Raw genomic sequence first — 15,583 nt, 5'->3', positions numbered from 1 at the left:
CCCTCCCTCCCTCTCTCTCTCTCTCTCTCTCTCTTTCTTTCTTTCTTTCTTTCTTTCTTTCTTTCTTTCTTTCTTTCATGGTTTTCAGTACTGTGCCTCACAAATACTTCTGATCGGAGACACAGGTCTTTCATTCCGAGAATCACTCAATCTTAACGTCAGATGACTCAGTCACTGTCTCCTAAGATACATTTTTTTAATCCTATTTTAATCTGTTGATTGTTCCTAGAATGAATTTCAGGCACTTTAATTTCAGGTCCTGTCTCTACTTGAAGTAAGATTTTGTATGCTGTGTAATTTATAACTGAAAAAATTTTCCATCTCTTTTCCTGCCTGACTTAAAGGCCTTTTGTTAGTATGTTTCATATTTTACAGGGAACATGTAAAATATGAAACCATGTTTCAGCATATCTGGCTCAACAGTACTAACCATCTGGTACCTTCCTTTGTCCTCTGTCCTCTGTTCTCTGTTTCTCCTATAATACTGAACTCAGAAGTAACCGTTCTCACTGTTCCCCCAGCCTGGTAACTGGCAGGCTGCAGATCTGCCTTCCCTGGCACGATGGCTGAGTTTGGAACTGGATGGATTGTTCTCATGGTGCACACTTCATTCACTTCAGTTAGCAGTTTCCTGTGTGAGGAGCTTGAGGTTCAGGTGGAGAAGAAATAATTCCTTGACTTAAAGAAGTCTCCTTAAAAATTGTAAAGACTCTTATACGGATGAGCTAAGTCGTGGCTCTTTTAAAACATGGGGCTGGGTACAGAGTAAATATGCAATACGAGTCAGTAGCAGGCCAAAGTCCATTCTTGGTGGCCACTCCTCCTTTGTGAGCCTCTGAACAGACAGGCTAGAACTGCTTCCTGATTCGGCTTACAAAATAAAAGGCATGTCTTAAGACCAGATAAAAAGGTGATTAAGGTGAAGAACTCTTGGAGGAGGGACTGGGAAGAGGGTGGCAACATTTAGTATGTAAATAAATAAATAAATAAATAAATAAATAAATAAAGCAATTTAAAAAATTACTGGGTGAGGAATGGCAATAATGGGAAATAAACATAATTAAAGCAATATATTTTCTGGAAGACACTGAATCTATTTAAATCAATTATGTATCTACAACCCACATTGTTAGAGATTAGTTAAAGTCATGTAGAATCATCCTTCTCAAATTTTAAGGCATTGCTTATTTCAGGGAATTTTAGGATCTCATTAAAATGTAGGTCGTAAGTCTACATTGGGACCTGAGTATCCTGAACTTCTAATAAGATCTCGGAAGAAACAGATAGCATGAGAATTTAAATGCAGACCAGAATTTATGTCCCATATATCAGTTTATGCTATAAATATAAAATAGTACTAGAAACTAAATTAAAACTTAAGACTTCATGGGTAACTTAATCAAATTTAAAGGAACAAAATACCTACAATTCCAAAATACTCAATACAGCTGAAGTCTACATTTGAATGTGTGGGCATACACAGAGATTTGTAGCATTCTGAATCATTTTTTTAAGAGGAGTGACAAAGAAACAATTCCTAGAAGAGGAAAAAAGCATATGCAGGGCTTTTAGTTTAAAACTCAGAATGACAACAAACTAACCCTAAAGAAAAGTGAGGGCAGCTAAACTGCTGATATTTTACTGTAAATGGAGATTTTTTGTTAGCATAAATCTGTGGAAAAAATGACTATGTATCAAAAGATGCATAGTCCTTTTCTCTTGAAAGCTTGTATTGAAGACCTTTGTCCTGTTGTCAGAGAGCCAACTGCCGCCCTTGCCAGTCTGTAGTGTTATTCCTGCATGATACGCTTTGTGTTTCTGTGTGCTCTGTGATAAAGTCAAAGTTCACTTTGAACTATACTGTGGTGTCTTAAGTTTAACACTTGTTACATAGAACCTGATTTTTACTCCTTCTATTCCTTCTGTACAGCCTGCTGCAAAAATGAGCACCTCAGAAGATGTTTGGAGGAAAGATCTGAAGATGATCCATGGCTACCCCATGGTCTATGCTTTTGCTCTCGATTGGGAAAAGATTGAAAAATTTCAGAGCAGATCTGATGACATTGTAGTAACCACTTACCCTAAGTCAGGTGAGTCCTGAGTCATGAAAAATCCAGCTCTAACCTGCCTTTTTTTTGTCTTACATTTTTCTTTTATTCCTATGTGTGTATGTAGTTGTTTGTATGTGGGGAATATGTGTATGCATGTGTGTGACCACAGAAGTGAAATGAATCCTGTACACTTCAAAGCTGGTATGGGGACTCATGTGGGGACATGTTAGAATTTACAGGGAGGAAGGGAAGGGGCAAGTGATGTTATGATATTGTAATATTAAAAAGTATCTATTTATTTTTTTAAAAAAATCACAACAATGTTTCATGTTTACATATGTGAATTTCTCAAAGAGTAAATCACTAAATAATAAGTAAACCTTTAAGACAAAGAAACTGATCACGCCTTCTGTTACAGGTACTACTTGGCTTAGTGAAATTGTAGACATGATTCTCAATGATGGAAATGTTGAAAAGTGTAAGCGAGATTTTATTACCTCTAAAGTTCCAATGTTAGAACTGAGTATTCCTGGAATAAGAATATCAGGTAAGATTACATCCCTTTGTGATTGTAATTCTTACAAGAGTATTTTCACCTAACGTTGTCCTACTAGTAATTTCAATTCAGAAAAATAAGAATGAAGAAAGAAAAAAGAAACAAAGCACAGATGTTTGCATAATTATAAAGAATTATTCACTGTAGTCATAGAATTGTTAGTAAAATATGTATCTTCTCATCAAGGAATGTAAACAAGTACTGTAACATTAGAAAGTAAATTAACTTATATCAACATTACTACTCTTATAGAACCAAAGAATAAAACTGTACAAGTTATAATCATAAGAAAGATTGTTTTAGATGGAACATTCAATTCTAGCTACACATAATTAAGGCCCAAAGTTATACAGGTATTTTGGGCAAACACAATATAGGAAATGAAGCATGCAAGTGTTAATGGACAGATGGATGAAAAGTCTCTAGGACAACACATGAACTAAAGCAACAGTGAAGACAAAGGAAGGAGTAGGGTACGAAGCAACTTGAAATCATATAGTGCAGAATTAAAAATAATATATTAATGTGAAATGCTTAAAAGTTTCTTTATTCTAAACATGGTAGGGAAGACATTGAATGGCTTTAGGCATGTAGGAGTTATTGAGTGGCATTTTTGTTGTTTAAAATACAAATTGTACACTAGTGGCGATGTGAGATTAAATTTGTAATGCTAGAGATATACTTTAGATTGATTGGCTTACAGATCGCCTAAGAAGTATGAGTAAATGGAGAATGAAGGGTGAGTCAAGAAGTTTTATTTAGGTCAACCAAATGTTCTATGAAGCCAGGGGTGTATTTGGAAACTTGGGGAGGCTGTATCTGGGTAAGGTTATTAATAATTCTGTATAAAATGTTAGATTTCAGGTATTGGATATTTTGAGTAATCACTTAAAAGATATTCATTTGGCAACTTTCACCATAATCCATCCTTGGAAACAAGGCTATTGGCCAACAAAAGTGTAATAAAAATATAATGGTTATCCATAAAACTACCATCATCAAGAGGTTTAGATAGTGGCAATAACAAAAATTTTAAAGCTAGGAGGGACTGGAAAAGCCTGGTCTTATAGGCAACTGTTAGAGGTCATTTTAAGTAAACCTCCTGGGAACCTAGATAAGAACACAGAAGAATGGCAGTAACCCTTTCCATACTTATTTAAACAGAAGAGTATAGATCCCTGACAGCCCTGGAGATGGCTCATAGCAAGAAGGTTTATAAGTTCCAGAGGAAGTTGGTCCTTAGTTGCTGTCTAAAGTAGAGGGAAAATAAAAGCTAAAAAAAGTAATGATAATTTTAATACCACAGAAGTATATAAAACCAGATAGTGAAGGCATGGGAGTCTGGAATTACTGCTGAAGATTAAGGGTGGAGTCGATTGCCATAGAGAGGTTTGCTAAAGTTTAACCAAGAGGTGAAGGTGGTACTTGGATTTACTCTAGAGCCAATTGTGGATACCTGTGACACCTTGATAAACTCCTAGAGGTCATACTCATGATATAAATGGTTCATTTAAACTATCTCACTTGGAAAATTGACTCTGAGACAGAGGAAGATGAGAAATCTTTTATAAAATTTGAGGCAGGGACAAGGAAAAATAGACATGGGAAAAACAGCCTGAGGGTAAGAGAGAAACACGTGCCTATAGAAGATTACAACTTTCATTTCTCTCTACCGGGAAACATGGTGGTAGCTACTTGAGATCTGATGTGGAATTTTTTAAGTTTTTACTTAATATCTTCAGATAAATCTAGGATGTCCAACCTCCAATTACATTTAAAACTCAGACCATAAGACATTTGACTTAGAATAAATTTATCCCAAAGATTTTAAAAGAGACACAAATGAAAAATATGTTATTTATCTAAAATTCAAATTTTACTGACCATCTTAGATTTTTATTAGATTTTCATGACCTTGTTTCTATTGTTATAAAAGGGTTGTGTTTAATATTTGCTATGAACATGGATTTTAGTTAACAAGATATTTATTGGTAAACAACATAAATCACATTTCTATTCTGAGAGAATTTCCATTCTATTATATATTATATGTCATATATTATATTATCATATATATAATAGAGTGGGCATAGGCAATAAGCATGAGAACAGTGGATCGAGCTCATTTGTTTTGTGAAAATTTCCTATAAAGAATAGACTTCCATGGACATCTCTAAATAGTCCAAGCTGGCCTTGAACTTAAGATTCTCATTCCTCAGTCTCTTGAGTATTAATATTAAAACTTTGAGCCACAATGACAAAGTAAATGCAGTGTCGCATACAGGAAAGTGTTGTACAGAACACTGGGACTGGATGCCATATTATAAATTATTATAAATGATTAAAGCTGTCATATTATAAATTATAAATGATTAAAACAAGTGATTGGAATTGCTTAATCAAACGTAATGGTTTTTCAGAAAAATAACAAGAATATATTCTATTAACAGTTAATTCAAAGATAAGAATGGTTTTAAGTGACACTGAAATTAAAGTGTGCATAAGACTTTAAGATTTGTATGAAAGATGTGATTAAAAATAGATTTGATAAAATTCTGAAGAAATAGAGCCGATAAAATTCCAAGTTACTAAGTAGTGTTTTATTCCTCATTTTTGGAATAAAGAAAATAAAACAAGAGTCACAAATAATTTGAAAATATCTCACAAGGAGTAAAATGATAGTAGTAAGACATTTTAACACAGTGAGGTGAACGTCAAACAGTACACTGTTACCTGTCAACTCATAGTACCTTCTGGAATTCTAAAAAAAAAATGACTGTAGTTTATTTAAAATTCACCTATATTTAATATTGCTCAAAAATGGAAAAAAATCATTGAGGGGCAGTCAGATAACACATCAGGAAAAGATAATTTTTGCATATGTACAAGAATCTGAAACACACAGTGCAAGAGAAGGTTGGACTCTTGAGAAATGTCCTCTGACTTCCACAAGAGTACGGTGATTGATATACACATCTAAAACACACACATGCACACACACACACACACACGCGCGCGCACACACACACCACACGTACACATTCATGTGCACACACACAGAGTAAAATAGCATTTACAAATATTCGAAGGAAAAGTGAAATTTGAGCTTCATTGATACTCTGATCTTTCTGTGTTCTAAACTGAAATTCCCAGGTCTTGAACTCTTGAAGAAAGCTCCGTCACCTCGGATTATAAAGACACATCTTCCAATTGATCTGCTCCCTAAATCTTTCTGGGAGAACAAGTGCAAGGTACACTGTGGACTACAGGCCAAGCTCCCAGCTGAACCCTGTCCATTTATTTATTATTATTGTGAGAAGCAGTAGCATGCTTTATGATACAGAAAACTAAACTACACTAGAAAGTGCGTGACCGTTTTTCTCTTCTCTCTCCTGCCATTTTACGTCCCTCCCCATCTCCCACCCCACCCCTGCCATCTATCTTTTTTCCTCTCCTCACCTCTTCTGGTCCCTTACTTGTCTCCTCTTCTCTTCTCTCTTCTGACTCTGTTTTGTTTGTTTGAGACAAAGTATCACTATATAGTCTAGGCTGGCCTTGATATTGATATCACCTTCCTTAATCTTCCTTCTCCAGCCTCTCAAATTCTACTCTAATAGGTCTTTGCCACTATCAACAGTTAAGATTTTTAGAATTAATTTCAATTTATGTATATGAAGTCTCTAAACTTAAATGTAACAGTACAATATTGTCACTTTTATCCCCTTTTATGCCCCACAATCATGTGGCATTCTACAAAGAGTATTAAGGAGAGAATATGTGTTCTTTCCATGTTTGTTGATATTATTTAGTGAAATATTTGTACTGTTTACTCAGCAAGAAACAAGCTTTTTCAAGCTTTCAATAATCGTTTGTTTTTCTTTCTATTTATTTATTCACTTTACATCTATCATTGCCCCCCACCCTGGTCTCGGTCACCTCCTCCCACAATCTCTCTCTTATTCCCCTCTCCTTCTCCTCTGAGAGGGTAGAGCCTGCCCCTGTATTTCCCCACCCTGACATACCAAGTCTCTGTAGCAAGGCTAGGCATACCCTCTTCCACTGAGGCCAGACAAGGCAGCCCAGGTAGAATACCATAGCACATAAGCAGGCTACAGCTTTTTGGATAGCCCCTGTTCCAGTTGTTCAGGACCCACATGAAGACCAAGGTGCACAGATAGCTACTGTGTATGTACAGGTCTAGCCCTTGTATGCTCTTTGGTTGGTGGTTAAATCTCTGAGAGCCCCAAGGGTCTAGGTTAGTTGACTCTGTTTGTCTTTCTATGGAGTTCCTATCACCTCAGAGACCGCAACCATTCCTCCTATTCTTTCATAAGAGTCCACTGGCTCCATCCATTGTTTGGCTGTGTCTGTACCTGTCTGAGTCAGCTGCTGGGTGGAGCCTCTCATAGGGTACCGTGCTAGACTCCTGTCTGCAAGCATAACGGGGTATCATTAATAGTGTTAAGGATTGGTGCTTGCCTATAATATGGGTCTCTAGTTGGGTCACTTATATGTTGGCCATTCCCTCAGTCTCTGCTCCATTTCCTATCCCTACATTTCTTGTAGACAGGATAAATTTGGGGTTGAAAGTTTTGTGGGTGGGTTGGTGTTCCTACAACTCCACTTGGGGTTTCTGCCTGGCTACCGGAGGTAGCCTCTTTAGGTTCTATAAATTCAATTCTGTGAGTCCCAGCTATGGTCACCCTCAATGATTCTTGGGCTCTCTCACCCCCAGTAAGATGTCTCAAAATGCCCATGGTATCCCCATCCTACAGTTACAGATTTCCATTCATTCTCATTGCCATCTCTTCTGTCCCTCCCCATACCTGATCTTGAACTATCCCTATTTTCCTCCCCATCCTCACTCTCATTCAGTTCTCTCTCCCTTCATTTCCCTCCTTAAGTGAGATTCAAGCATCCTTGATTGGACCTTCTTTCTTAATTACCTTCTTTGTATCTATGGAGTGTAGTGTGGGTATCCTGTATTTTATAGCTTATATTCACTTATAAGTGACTACATACCATGCATGTCCTTTTGAATCTAGGTTACCTCCCTCAGGATGATATTCTCAAGTTCCATCCATTTGCCTGAAAAATTCAAGATGTCTCTGATAGTAACTCTGCTGTGAGAATTATCTAGTTCTTCTTTTTTAGTTTATGTAAAGAATTTGGTGTACCAAAGTAAAAACAAAGTGTAATCATCTGTATATATGAAAGTTTTATTTTTGTATGCTAACTAAAACCTTAATATGTTCATGAGAAGAGATTCTATATTAGAAGTGCTATTAAAAGTTGATGAAACAGATGCAGAAACCCACAGCCAAACATTAGGCAGAGCTCAGGGCACCTTATGGAAGAATTGCAGGAAGGATTGAAGGAGTTGGAAGGGTCCCTACAGGAAGTCCTGTAGATCCCCCACTAACCTGGGCACATGGGGCTCACAGATGGTTAACCACCAACCAAAGAGCAAGAATGAACTGGATCTAGCCTCCCCTCTGTAATCATATGTAGCGGCTGTGCAGCTTGATCTTCATGTGGGTCCCCTAACAATTGGAGCAGGAGTGACTCAGTTTCGGATTCTGTTGCCTGCCTTTATTAATAATGCAGCCCCCTTTGCTTTTCTTCATCCTTTCCCATGTAGATGATTTACCTTGCTCGAAATGGCAAGGATGTTGCTATCTCCTATTACCATTTTGATCTAATGAATAATGTTCAACCTTTCCCTGGCACCTGGGAAGAATATCTGGAGAAATTCCTAGCTGGAAATGGTAGGTAGGCTTAAGCCTTAGCTTTAAAATCTTAAATAGTTTTTACTTAAGATATTGCAAAATTTAAATAATTGAGTTTCCTTTCATGATTTTTAAAGTGAGAAAGTTCAAGTTTGGCACAACTTAGTATATTAAAGTCCACTGTAGCAAAGTAACTACATTTAAATTTTTACCATAAAATTCAACTTGTAAGTATCATAATAATCACTGGCATATGAACACATTCTAAGTGTTAAAAGTCCATTCTTGTGTCGTGCTAATCATTAAATAGATCTATTATACATTATACATGCTATATCTATGATATTTAGATTTTAACTGTTATATAATGAATCTTACATGGGTATCGGTATGACTCAGTGGCGACCAATCTAGTCTTACTTAAAATGGTCCCTTTGTAAAGTGCATCTATTATTGGCTAATTTTACCGTCTTGGAAACTTATCCTATAGTCTCAGCTTCTTTGATTGTCAAAGTCCAAAAAATGTCTTTGCAACTGACTTATCACACACATAAATGCACACACACACACACACACACACATGCACACACACACACACACAGAAATATTTGATCTAATGAACACTTAAGAAGGTACTATTTTTTTTTCTATTTTAGTAGCCTATGGTTCATGGTTCGATCACGTTAAAAATTGGTGGGAAAAGAGGAAAGAACATCCATTTCTTTACTTATACTATGAAGACTTGAAACAGGTAACATATTAGATATTTATTATAATGTGTATCTGTGTCATAGGAAAATCATTAAGCTTTATTTTTAGAGTTAAATTTTGGATTTCGAAATGAAACGCCTGTTTTCTTATCACCCATGTCCCTTATCTGCAAGTCTATCAGACCAGTGACCACTTTGCAATTGTGAAATCATTTATCTACGTTTGTTCTTTTCTTCTTTTAGTTTGCATATGATTTTTCAATCCTCCTTTCATCCATAAATTCTGTCCTGGGCTTATAAGGACATCATGCTCGTGATCGTGTGCTTGGTGTCTGTGTGTGCTCCCTGTTGTTTCCCTGTGCAGTTGCTTGCTGTAGGGTGACCTTCATGCCTTTGTTCAGCATTTCCACCCATATTTATTTGTGAGTCATCCCCAGATCTGTATATTCTTCGTTTTGTAAGTTGAATTTCAAATCCGCATTGGAATTAATTTAACATGTTCCAAAGAAAACTCGATTTGTTTTGTTCTACAACATGTCAATTTTTAAAACACTTATTTTCTTTTTTCAGTGTTGACTTTATCATTCCTTTTTGTTTTCCAAGATATAAGTTAGGTTGTGAGTACAGTATAACTTAAATTTACTTTTCCTATGTTCTGGACTTGGATTGAGTGACAAGCTTTCTGTTGTATCTCTCTTAAGTTTCTTAGGAACTTTTTCAATCTATTTTAGTTCATGAATTCAACTAGTCTGTATGATGTAACTTTATTCAATATTATTGCAGTATCCTTTGTCATTAATCTGGGCTTTTCTACCAAAATTGGACAATCATGCCTACCCTCACACAGTATTGAAAAATGGGTGGAAATGTTTGTTTGAAAAAAATCCAGATATACAGTTTAGAACACCTTTCAAATCTCAAATCCCTGATGGAAACTAAAATCCTGTTGATTTGAAACTATGCTTACAGTAATTAGTATGGTACTCACCTTAAATATTGTGCCTCAGTAGTCATACGTGGAAATAACCTTTGATAATATGATTACTTTAAGAATGTTTGAATGTAGTAACCAAAATATTAGTGGCAGCATGCCCCTGTTTATAGTAATACTCTCTGAATACTTCTGGGAGACCTCAGAGCATGTTTCATATTTTACCTCAAATAACCTGAAAATTTCCACCATATCCAAGTTGTAGTTAGGTTGCAGCACAGAAGAGAATCTAAATTACCCCAATTCTGAGTGAGGTCCTATGTTATCCTTGGAAGAATTTAGCTGATTAATTTCCTCATTATAGCTAATGTGATTTATTCAAAGCAATATATTCTGAATGATGCATGGACCAGCCCAAGGAGTTCTTGAAGAATATCCAAACATTTTTAAATCTCCCTGAAACCTGTTACATACATTGCTCTAAGTAGGCAATAGTTTGCTTTCTATCATCTAGATACTTTTAGACAATGTGTGTGTATATATATATGCATACACGCATACACGCACACACACACGCATACACACACACACATATATACATATATATACATGTGTATATATATGTATATGTATATATGTATATATATATGTATGTGTATATGTATATATATGTATATATATGTATATATATATACACATAGTGTTAGTCTTGTTTATTGAGAATGTGTTACAGAGGAAGATTCAGTGAGCTCTTCTTTCTTGATAATCTTCCAGCAGATACTGCATTCTCCACTTCCTGAAAATATTACCAAAACTTTTCTTACTGCAAGATCACTTGCTAATACATACATGTGTATGCATATGCATACACATAGCTAATAATGTTTTAAAATGTCATTGTTTCCCTATTTAATAAAAATATAGTATAATCTCTTCATGAATATGTCCTAGAATGTTATTAATTTTCTCCAAAGCATTTTCATCTTTCCAAGTTTTTATAATTTTTCTCATTTATATGAACTACTTATACCCAATTCTAACTACTTCTCTCTCTTTTTTTAACCATTTTGGAAAACATTTCAAAATTCTATACTAAGAATATAAGCTATGTCTTCTCCTGGGAATTGACACCAACATCTTAATAGGTTACAATTTGTTTAAATTCAAAATCACATCTCTCAATTTTAGTTTTAATATTTTTCAACATCTTTTTGATAGATCAATGAATATTTAATTCTCTATCTTAAAGTTACAAGCATTATGTCATGTTTTACTATAAACTAAAAGGAGAAGATGAATTTTGATTAATTTTTATAGTTATGCTTGAGTGTTTCTGTCTGTGTACCTGAGTGCACAAGCTTGCAGAGACCAGTGGAACCTGGTCCAGAGTAGTGAGCTACCCTGTGCAGAGACTGAGAGTCAAACTCGAGTCCTCCAGAAGAGCAGTGTGTGCTTTTAACCACTGAGGTCTCCCTCAGCTCATTACTTTCTTTGTTGAATTAGTATCTTTCTGTGTAGCATGGCAGACCTTGAGTTTTTCATCTCTCTTCCTCAATCTCCTGAATACCATTAAGACTCAAGCATAAGAACGGAATTATAAATGTTGCTTCAGTTTGTAAATTATGTGAGTGGTTTACATGTTTTCTCTTTCCACACGTTTATCATTTAACTCACTGACAGAACCCAAAGAAAGAAATCAAGAAGGTTGCCAGCTTTCTAGACAAGACCTTGGACGAAGAGGCCTTGGACAGGATAGTCCATCACACCTCCTTCGAAATGATGAAAGAAAACCCCCTGGTCAATTACACCCATCTGCCCACAGCGATGATGGATCACAGCAAGTCCCCTTTTATGAGAAAAGGTAGAACTTGGCTGATTGTATGTAACTCCGACCTTCACTTTCTTGTGAAAAAACAAACAAACAAACAAACAATTCTGACTTTTACTGTTTTATTTAACTTTTTAAAGTTTCTGTTCTTCATAGGAAATCAAGGAAAACTAAGAATACTTATAGACAAAAGTTGCTTCATTAGATTCAGTCTTACAAAGAAGAATAATGTATATAGTTACTAAAGGTTCCATAAATGCCATTCTCATTTGCAACTCTAAATGTGTGACTTTTACAATTACCATGCAATTTCTTGTTCATCATTCTACTCCATTCTACAAATTGGCTGGGTCCTCTTCTTTCCTCAATGGCAATTTACCTAGCAAAATGCAACTTCTTTAAATTCTCATATCATTCAAAAAATAATTATCATTTTTATAAGGACATCTCACCAAAAAGAAGTTTCTTTTCCTTATGGAGCATTTTTCCTACTTATAGATACAATCTGAATTACTGGACGTAGAACCAAATTTAATATAAAAAGACTATGGAATTCACTGTTGAAATTATTTTTTTACATTGAAGTAAATTATTGTGGCTTCGTATTCATAGTCCATTTCAGTAATAGTAAGCCAACACTTTTCACAGATTAGTAACTTAAATAATTAAAAGTTTCCTTTTTACTAATGTCATCCTCTATTCTGATTATTATTTATTGGAGTAGAAACAGAAGAATAGGATCCTCTTTAGTGCTGGACAAAAATAAATCCAAGTATGTGTGCAGACATAGACATATAACCAAGACAATTTTGAAATGAGTTTTGTTGTAATATTTTAGTAGTAAATTTAATCTTATTAAACTTGCAAGTATTAAATTTATTTGAAAATCACTGGTTTTTGTCTTCAAAGACAATTTATAATAAAACAGAGCAAGGAAAAGAGTTCTAATTTGGAACAAACATGACTGATGTATATGCATATATATTTATTTACATATAAATTTTCTCTAATAGAGGTTTTAAAATAATTCTTTTGTTAAAGTAGTTCAAATCAGTCATGTCAGTGAATGTAATTTTCCAGAGAGTTTAGCCCCAGACATATGAAGATGTATATAGTCTCCTGTTAGCTCAAAGTCTGATGAGTTCTATGTCTCTATTTGATGTTTTGGGCTGGACAGCTTCATCATTGAAGAAAACATGCTGACCTAAAAATTAGGAAGTCTACATCTCCTGTAGAGGAAGAAAATGGCATACTCTGTAGTTAGACTTACCCAAACTTTATCTAGGCTATAGTCTTTCTAAATCAATGACATCAAATACATCAATTATCCAGCCAATGTTCTACTTGTAACATTTACAAAATATGTAAAACATAACACCTTTGGTATAAAATTTGGAAAGATACTATATAAAATAATGCATAAGAATTTAGAGTCTTTTAAACATAAATTATACATAAATATAAAATATTTGTGGCAACTGTCTAGATTCATTTTTTCATTCACTCATTCAATAGGATGAGTGTTTATTCAGTAATTCATGTATAGTACAGGCTCCTCGTGAATAGCTGTATGAAGCACTTGTTCCTTGAAACATTCAAACAATAGGGTGAGTGTTTATTCAGTAATTCATGTATAGTACAGGCTCCTCGTGAATACCTGTATGAAGCACTTGTTCCTTGAAACACTCAAAGTCATATGTTTGCCTCAAGATGGCTCAGAAATCTTATTTATATGTTTTGTTTTAATCCTATTCTCCTCTGAATTACAATTAATGTAGAAATCTTGTGAATTAGGGGACAAGAATCGTCCAGTGAGAGCAGAATTCTCATTTGTAAATGCCAGGAAATTAAACACATCGGCTTCCCATTTGATATCTCTACTAGACAATGAACAGTTGACTTTTTTCCAGACTCTATACGTGAGAAAATAAAATGCTCTCTAACCACTGAACATTGAGCTGTAACTCCATGACTGAGGACAGTGAGAGACACCCCACCCACAAGATCTTATATAAGAAAATCATTTCTCTCAAAATAACTCTTGAAATATGAGCTCTGTGGTTAGTTATAAGCCTGATTTATCAATGATGATATTTATTTTTAAATGATGCTTTAAGATAGTCATATTTATTCAATATGAGATTATTTTTAAAGGTTTATCAGACGGCTCTGTATCAATATAAATGTATGTGCATATATATTATATCAACTTATTCCAAATTAGAATAAAACTAATATAATTTTTTTGTGTTTTTTCATATTAGAAATTATATTTGAAGCCAAATGTAATATAGTTCAAATTCATTCCTTAAGTATCTAGTCCTTCCTTTGGTGCATATTAGTTTTTTTCTTTATAATTCATGTTTTACTTTTTCATGTGTTATAATTTTTAGGTGTTGTTGGTGACTGGAAAAATTATTTCACAATGGCCCAAAATGAGAAATTTGATGCTATCTATAAGAAGAAAATGTCTGGAACAACACTTGAGTTCTGCACAGACATTTAAAGTACCTGATCTGAAGCTGGAATATATGATTTCTTGAAATAGTAACTTGGGTGGGAAATCCAATGGATCCATGAGGAAGAAATAAATGTGCTTTTAAACACTGATTAAATACGTCCTTCACATTCCTCAGTAGATAATATTCCAAATTATCTAGAGCCAGGATCTTTTGTTATCTTATTTTTCACAGAGTATGTCTTCAGATTTCTAGAGGAATATTGAATTAAATAAATAAGTTTTGTGATTTTTTTTGAAAAAAAGTTGTTCTGAATTTATCATAACATGAACCATAACTTGTTTCAAGGCAAGAAACATGTATTCCCATTCTTGAGAAACATATTTCACAGAAACATATTGTAGTTTGCCACTCCATCTCCCATGTAGTAGTTCTTAGAGAAAGTAATTAGAGAATGCTAAGTACTTCTTAGAGTTATGAATCCTTTGTTGTTGAAACAGTCTGCAAGGTTGCACATGGCCTGCATTTTCTACACTTGCTCTGTTTTTTTTTTTTTTTCTCCTGAATATCTGACCCAGGACACTGTGCTCCCTGGCTATCTACAAGTTTTTCATGCTCTTCTGTGAGATACCAATCATCCTTCTGCCATGGTTCTTTGATAATGTTATTTCACATTCCAGACCAAGTAGCTGAGACTTGGAAATGTTTTTTTCTACTTTATCTAATTTCTACATCTCCAAAGAATGAAAGATTTACAATTTTGTTTAAAATTTTCCCCTTGAGACAGGAGTTTATCTCTGAGAGATTACTCAGAGCCTGTAATCAATCCCTGCCTCTGCAAAGGATCCTCTCAACTGATCCTTTTGAAATCCTGGAACAAAGGCTTGTGTGCTAATCAGCTTATCTGTGCTTCAGTGTGTTTGGACCCAGCAGTGGTGCTTTTATTTCACAAGGTGAAATTATCACTGCAGCTGAAATTGTCCTAACTTAGTGCCCAAGGGAGAGTTTCTAGACTGAGGATCATCTGTCCCGTCCAAAGAAAATGGTGGTGCATACACAGAAAGGCCACATGGATAGATGTTTTTATGGCTAATTTGTCCCAGATTTAGTAGCAGACATGTTAGAAATATTTTTCTATATTTTTATCTCATTTCTAAGTCCCTGAGAAATGGAAGACTTACATTATTTTGTTTAGAACTCTTCCCTTGATCCAGAAGCTTATATTTAAGAGCCTACTCAATCCCTGCCCCATCCCATGACCAGATATGTCTTGGGAACGGCTATGCATAAGTTCTTGTGTAAAAAGGTTTTCAGCCTGT

The 15,583-nt window shown here is 34.8% G+C and overlaps 1 protein-coding gene across 3 annotated transcripts; it reads left to right on the top strand.

Annotated features, from left to right (window-relative positions):
* The first annotated feature begins 817 nt into the window (after positions 1-817).
* On the top strand, positions 818-14,420 carry LOC114608624 (sulfotransferase family cytosolic 1B member 1). 3 transcript variants are annotated; one of them, XM_028752636.1, is made up of 8 exons: positions 818-910; positions 1,931-2,090; positions 2,470-2,598; positions 5,761-5,858; positions 8,249-8,375; positions 8,993-9,087; positions 11,658-11,838; positions 14,199-14,420. In XM_028752636.1, the coding sequence occupies exons 2-8, from the start codon at positions 1,943-1,945 to the stop codon at positions 14,309-14,311; spliced, it is 891 nt and encodes a 296-aa protein (XP_028608469.1). In that variant the 5' UTR covers positions 818-910; positions 1,931-1,942; the 3' UTR covers positions 14,312-14,420. The 3 variants fall into 3 exon arrangements, with proteins under 3 accessions (XP_028608469.1, XP_028608470.1, XP_028608471.1); XM_028752637.1 differs by having other exon boundaries at positions 855-919; XM_028752638.1 differs by lacking the exon at positions 818-910 and having other exon boundaries at positions 1,811-2,090.
* Positions 14,421-15,583: the final 1,163 nt, after the last annotated feature.

This window comes from Grammomys surdaster, unplaced genomic scaffold (assembly GCF_004785775.1).
Source record: "Grammomys surdaster isolate TR1022 unplaced genomic scaffold, NIH_TR_1.0 125928, whole genome shotgun sequence".
Taxonomy (NCBI): domain Eukaryota; kingdom Metazoa; phylum Chordata; class Mammalia; order Rodentia; family Muridae; genus Grammomys; species Grammomys surdaster.
Note: the sequence above shows the minus strand (reverse complement) of the source record. Positions and strands in the feature narration are given on the sequence as shown.